Raw genomic sequence first — 7,215 nt, 5'->3', positions numbered from 1 at the left:
ACTAGCGTCGAAGATATGGCAAATTTGATCCTACAAACGCATAGAGGGCAACGTGTCAGAAAGCTCTAGGCACATCGATTTGTAAAGCGACAACCAGCTCTTAAGACATGTTAATTGCGTTTATGATTTCCAAAGGGCCTTATGCGAAGATTCTGAGCTAATTAACTCGTGGTTCTGACTAGTTAAAAATAGAAGGGCAAAATACAGGGTGTTGGACTCTAACTTGTACAACTTTGACGAAACTGGCTTTATGATGGGTGTTATTTGTCCTTTAATGGTTGTTACCCGTGTAGATCGACGTGGTAGAGGCAGTGATAGTTGAACGCCGTTTCAACGACGTCGTTTTGAGGCTCTTGAACTAACTGTCATTTTGCTACCTGTAAACCAACTGTAGTCAGTTTCTGTATGCCCAACGAACGTAACGATGTCATTGCCAAGAACCAACGGACAAACTTACCTACAAATCTGCCTCTATAGTGTATCTAGCGGCTTCCTCAACTCCTGGCCCCTTTAAGATGGCATTCTTTGCAACCTCCATATCTCTCACTTCCATCTCCCACTCTAATAGGCCAGTCCACGACTTCAAGCACTCCAAAAACTCAATCATACGTATGCCCAGCTTATTCCGGCGATCTGAAAGAGTGATTTTTGCCGCAGAAAACACGTGTTCTGGATCTGAGGACATTGCCGGAAGAGAGAGCATATCGAGAGCCATTTTGGAGAGATTCAGGTAGGCCTTTTGTTGCGCAGGTTCAAGCCACCACTCAATAGCGCTCTGGTAGCCCAAAACATGCTCTGCTTTACAGTAGTAATTGAATTCGTCTACAACTGCAATTGGCGTATCAATAGAGTTCAGCCAGAGCTCAAATTCATTAGTAGACGTGGTGGCAGGCGCAATAGAGGTCGGAATAGTCGATTCTGGCTTGTATTCCTCCTCCCACAACTTCTTGATACTCTTCTTTGCCTTTTCTTGCCAAGTTTGTTACGATATCAAGTGCGCCTTGCAGCTCGAGTGGGGGTTCAGGGGTGTGGGGAGCTTTCCGGGGTTGGAGCGAAGTTTTCAGTTGTGGAGTGAATTCTCAGAACTGGTCTTGCTAAAGATAATTCACTCCACAACAACATAGCTGTATATAGATCGAGCCACTGCTCGAGTGCTCCTCTTCTCTTTCCTTTCTTCTCTAGATTGAGTTTAATTCATAATACCCAACTGGCGCCCTATGCCTTGGTGAACCGTGACATAAAACTCAATCTTTCTTATACCTCTTTTCCTGCTCTTTGAGCTGAACCCTCTTCTGAAATCGAAATCGAAATCCACTCTTTGAAAACCCCAGAATCAGAAACCTTATCCTGAAGTCAATTCCAGGACGATCTCGAGGCAACCCCTCAAAGTTGGCTTTCGACAGTCAGCTCGACACACACACACCACCTTCGCAAGTCAGACCTTTTACAATGCTCCCTCGACAAGGATATAACTGTGAGGGAAGTGCGCTCCTCTCGAGTGGCTCCTACGGCCAACAACTGCACAATAGGTCCTTTGGCAATATGTGTCTGACTTGACGATATAAACCGAAATTGAAATAGCAACTCGCTATGGCTTATACAGCTGAAGAAAAAGCTGCAATGGCAGCTCGAAATGATCCAGAACAAGGCCAGGAATCCCTGGCAGAAGGAGCATCAATTCCAAGCTCTGCAAACCAAACCAATGAACTTCATGATCCTAATTTCAAATCCGAAACCTTCCTTCACACTCTGGGCAAAACAGCTCAAGAGAGACATGAATCTATACTTGCAAATCGACATGAAAAGGCTGAATGGAATGTTGAAACCTTTGACGAATTCCAGAAACTATCTGTCACCAACCAGAAAATGGCATGGACTTTGCACAAGAACATTCTTCAGGACTATTTGGCCCCAGCAGAGGACTCAAATTCGATACTGGCTGAAAAGAATGATGCCATTCTCCAGTTACAGGAACTGATCCAGAGCAACGAGCAACAAATCACAGAGCAATGTTACGGCTATAGTAACATGATGTCATGGTTACAGGGCCAGGGCCTAGTAACGTGACGTGTGAGTCACATAACGTGACGTGTGAGTCACAGTGGGAAGCGGGGTAGGCTGCCATGTGACGGGGCTAATGGATAGTTGCAGAAACTAGTGGATATTGGATAGTTGAGCTATCCACGAACTATCCTGAATATCTAGCTATCCGCCAACTATCCAGATTACCCATGAGGCACGACGCCACTATATAAGTAGATAGTATTTCCTTAGATAGGAGCTTTGTGCTCAACTCAATACAGTATTTGTTATATACTAGTAACGTGTTACTTGAAGCCTTTGTGTCTGATCCCCTGCCTCCTCTGATAAGTAAACCTTTACGCAAGAGAACCTCTGTATCTTCTATCGTTTAGAAGTCAGCGTTACACTTTGAGCACCACTTCTACGAGGCACTGGCTCATACACAAAGCAACATGTCTGTCGTCAGTTCGAAGGGGAAAACCCCCACCATGCCAACTTCGTCTCAGAGGTCTAAGCCTGAGAATGAAGAGATGCCCGACGCACCCACCATCAACGAACTCAAGGAAACTCTACGCGTCAAGTTGCCCGACACTTACTCCGGCAACCGAAAGGAACTTGAGGTGTTTTTGCTACAGGTCGAACTGTACCAGCACTTCAATGACGAGAAGTTTCCCACCCAGGAGAGCTATGCCCTGTAGACTGCGTCCTACCTTAGGGGGGAAGCCCTGCGATGGATCGAACCATTCCTCAAGGATTATTTCAAATATGAAAGTACCAATGGAATGGCAACTACGTAGACTATGTTTGGCAGCTGGAAAGGATTCTGTAAGGAAATCCGACGCATGTTCAGAGACATTGATGAGATTAAGACCGCGGAAGACCATCTGTTTGCACTTAAGCAGACTGACAGCACCCTCACGTACTCCACAGAATTCCAGAGATACGGCAATCAGACAGGATGGGACGCCAGCACACTCATCAGCCACTACCGACGTGGGCTGAAGAGCCATATACGTATGGAACTTGCCCGTTTGGAACAACAACCAACGGACATGGTAGCGCTAATTGAACATACGGTCCGAATCGACAATCGACTATACGAATTCCAGAAGGAACGTCGGACCTATGACAAGCCCAAGAAAAGTTACCCCTACTGGGGAAACGAGGGCAGACGACGGGATCAACACCCGCGAGACAACCGTTGGTCGGACCCAATGGAACTCGATGCCACGTTCAAACCTGGACGACCCCGTGACCCTAAGAAAGACAGACAATTCAAGGAACGACTCTGTTTTAACTGCGACAAGCCAGGCCACATGGCCCGAGACTGCAGACAGCCAAAGAAAGGGAACGGCGGACGCAAAGTCGGCAAACAACTCAATGCTACCTGGCAAGGCCGGGGAGGTTACAATGCCTCGGGGATAGGACAGTTGAACGCAACGTTTGTGAGCAAACAGGACTGGGGAATAAACAGCGAAAGCACCCCAGAAGACGAGAGCTCAGACGAAGGGTCGGAGGAGGAATCGTTCACCGTCTCGGAACAGGGAACCTTCAACGAGCTCGCACCTATGGAACCAATGAGTCCACGGTGCAAGAGCGTAGTAAGACACATGGCAAAACACGCCCATGCGAAGATTAGGGCCGAACGAGACAAGCCCAGCGGCCAGAGGAGAATGCCCACACTTAAGGGCATCTACGGGAACCTATTACAGGGACTTCCGTTAGAGTGCAAGGTGGACGACTGCAAGGATGACCTCTGGAGATACTACGACCAACTAACGAATACCCGCAGGCTGCTTGGCACGTCCCCAGACGTAGCTAAGTTGGAGGCCCAAGAAGCGGAAGAACTGGAGAAGGATGTCGAGCATATGGCTAAACTGAAGAATATGAAAAGCGTCGAACTTTACTACCAGGACCGCAGGAGAGCCCTGGAGAAGTACGACGAGAAAGCCAGAGGTATGCTGCGACGGGAAAATGCGAGACCCACTCCACGCATCGAAAGGAGAGCCATGGAGCAACTAGACACGTTCTCCACGCCTCCGAGGGAAGATAGTGCATGGGTGAGAGGACAGCGGGAACTATCAATGACAGACGCAACAGAGACTGATCATCCCTGGCACGCGTATGTCTACTGGGAGTATTGCAGCGAAGATGACTGCAAGCTCCACTGGAAAAAAAAACACCAGAATCAGTTGTTTCCCCGATCCTCGCCCAGGATACAATTCAGAGACGCAGAGCAAGTTCACGCCCTCAGGCAAAGCCAGTCTGAAGGGGACTTGCCTATCAAAAGCGAACAGGTATACGAGAAATACCCACATCTGCTAGACGAAGCAGAAGAGCGAGGGAAACGATCTCCCCAAGGACCACCATTGGAAGCGGATGAATACTATCCTTCCTCGGACGAGTCAAAAAACTAGGAGTCCTCGACGGTAGGCCACCGGCGAGCGACACGAAGAGGCCTAGTACAGACCAGCTATGCGCCACGACGGGCAGCATGCAACTATATGTGGTCGCTAAGATACAACAGCGACACCTCCGAGCAATGATTGACTCAGGAGCAACGGGCAACTTTATGACAAAGAAAGTAGCAGACACGCAAGGTTTCAAGACGCAATTGAAAACCGAACCATACCCGTTAATGGTCGTAGATGGAGAGCCCATCTCGACTAATGAAGGAATGGTGACCCACGAAACGGTCCCATTGGAAATGGTCATGCTACACGGGCACAAGGAAACGATTCAGTTTGACATCGTGCACATGGACAACCATGCGTGCATCCTTGGTGTGCCATGGCTCAAGAAACACAACCCCCAGATCGACTGGTGGAACGAGAAAGTTGTGATGAGCCAGTGCACGTGTGAACAACGGACGGACACGCGACAACGGGAGAAACCCTCCCAGGGCCGGAAGGAGTTATGTGCAACCTCCGAGCTCGATGACCTAGCCCAGGCATCCTCACCGACGAGTATACCGGTGGAGTACAAGGAATACGAGCAATTATTCCAGGAAGGCCCTAAGAACGAGGCGCTTCCTAAGCACCAACCATGGGATCACGAGATACCTTTGGAGAAAGACAAGAGTCCACCGTTCGGACCAATATATCAGCTATCGGAAAAGGAGCTGAAGGTACTTAAGGAGTACATCGATGATAACCTAGCGAAAGGATTCATCAAACCATCCACATCACCAGCAGGAAGTCCGGTGCTTTTCATACCAAAGAAAGACGGCTCCCTACGGTTATGTGTGGACTATCGAGCATTGAACAACATCACAATCAAGGACAGGTATGCCCTGCCGTTAATCAACGAACTACACGATAGATTTCAAGGAGCAAAGATCTTCAGTAAGCTAGATCTGCGAGGAGCATACAACCTGATCCGAATCAAGGCTGGGGAAGAGTGGAAAACAGCATTCCGCACCCGCTATGGCCTATTCGAGTATCAAGTCATGCCCTTTGGGCTAACAAACGCACCCGCATCCATGCAATGACTGATGAATGATGCTTTGCACGAATACTTAGACATCTTTACCATTGTCTACTTAGACGACGTCCTGGTGTATTCAGCAACCAAGGAGGAGCATGTCAAGCATGTCAAACTCATCCTGAAGAAACTAAAGGAGTACAGCTTACTCCTCAAACCAGAGAAGTGCGAGTTCCATAAAAACCAAGTCAAATTCTTGGGTTACATTATTGGAACGCACGGCATCAAGATGGACCAAGCAAAAGTAACGGCAGTGTTGGAATGGCCAACACCGACCACGGTCAAGGAAGTGCAAGCCTTCCTAGGCTTCACCAACTTCTACCGAAGATTCATCTCGGGATATTCCAAGGTAGCTCAACCACTCACGGAGCTTACCAGAAAGGATCTCGAATTCAAATGGACGGACAAGGCAGAGGCTGCTTTCCAGGAACTTAAGACGAAGTTCACGGAAGCACCTATCCTTGCTACATTTGACCCTGCAAAGAAGATCATCCTCGAAACGGACTCTTCTGACTTCGCAATTGGAGCATGTCTGAATCAACCAGACGAGAACGGTAAGTTCAAACCAATCGCGTACTACTCTAGGAAACTGTCACCCGCGGAACTCAATTACGACATCCACGACAAAGAGCTACTGGCTATTGTCGTTGCCTTTGAGCAGTGGCGAGTATATCTTGAGGGACCCACCTACCCTGTGCAGGTATGGACGGATCACAAGAACCTCATATACTTCACCATGACCAAGGTTTTAAACCGCAGACAAGTCCGCTGGGCAGAAACCCTCGCAGCCTACAACTTCACGATAACCTATCGCAAGGGCTCCGAGAATGCAAGAGCAGACGCTCTCAGCAGACGGACCGACTACGCCGGCCCAAAGGAAGAAAGACCTAGAGCAATTCTGAAGAAAACAGATGCAGGAATACAGTACAACGAGTTACTAGCGACGATCTCAGTCATCGAAGATACAGAACTCGAGGAAAGACTCAAGAAAGCTTACGCAACAGACGAATGCGCCAAGCGAGTCTTGTCCAAAGTCGAAGGCGACTTCACCATCGACGAACAAGGATTGATTCGATACAAAGGGTTAGTATATGTCCCAAGTCAAATGAGATGCCCGCTGGTGCAAGAACAACACTCGTTACCAGCACACGGTCATCAGGGAGTAACACGAACCTTCGAACGAATCACCCGACACTACTACTTCCCAGGTATGAGGAAGCAGGTAGAGACAGTGGTAAGAGAGTGCGACATTTGCAGCAAGTCAAAATCCAATAGGCATCTGCCATACGGACAACTCAAGTCGACACCAGTACCAAAAGGAGCGTGGAAATCAATAGCTTTGGACTTCGTCGTCAAGCTTCCACCCTCCAAGGACCCGTTAACAGGAATAGAATACGACTCTATCCTCGTCATCACAGAAAGACTCACGAAATATGGGAAGTTTATACCATATCTAGAAGCTAGCGACGCCGAGGCGCTCGCATATACCTTCATTCGAGTCATATTAGCCGATCATGGGATGCCAGAAGAAATCATCTCAGATAGAGACAAGCTCTTTACTTCGAAATTCTGGAAATCATTGATGGCGCTACTGGGAACAAATCATAAGCTATCAACAGCTTTTCATCCCCAGACAGACGGCCAAACAGAAAGATTAAATCAGACCCTTGAACAGTACCTGCGAAGCTATGTCAATCATCAACAGGATAA

At 48.1% G+C, this 7,215-nt stretch overlaps 1 protein-coding gene across 1 annotated transcript; it reads left to right on the top strand.

Annotated features, from left to right (window-relative positions):
* Window positions 1–1,620: 1,620 nt before the first annotated feature.
* Window positions 1,621–2,720, top strand: VC83_08020 (uncharacterized protein; the record flags this gene model as incomplete). Its single annotated transcript, XM_024471583.1, has 2 exons — window positions 1,621–2,058; window positions 2,415–2,720. 2 exons carry the CDS (start codon window positions 1,621–1,623, stop codon window positions 2,718–2,720), a joined length of 744 nt encoding a protein of 247 aa, XP_024321245.1.
* Window positions 2,721–7,215: the final 4,495 nt, after the last annotated feature.

The sequence above is a fragment of the Pseudogymnoascus destructans genome (genome assembly GCF_001641265.1).
Source record: "Pseudogymnoascus destructans isolate 20631-21 unplaced genomic scaffold scaffold_21, whole genome shotgun sequence".
Lineage (NCBI taxonomy): Eukaryota > Fungi > Ascomycota > Leotiomycetes > Thelebolales > Thelebolaceae > Pseudogymnoascus > Pseudogymnoascus destructans.
The sequence above is the reverse complement of the archived record's forward strand: the minus strand, read 5'-3'. Positions and strand labels throughout refer to the sequence as shown.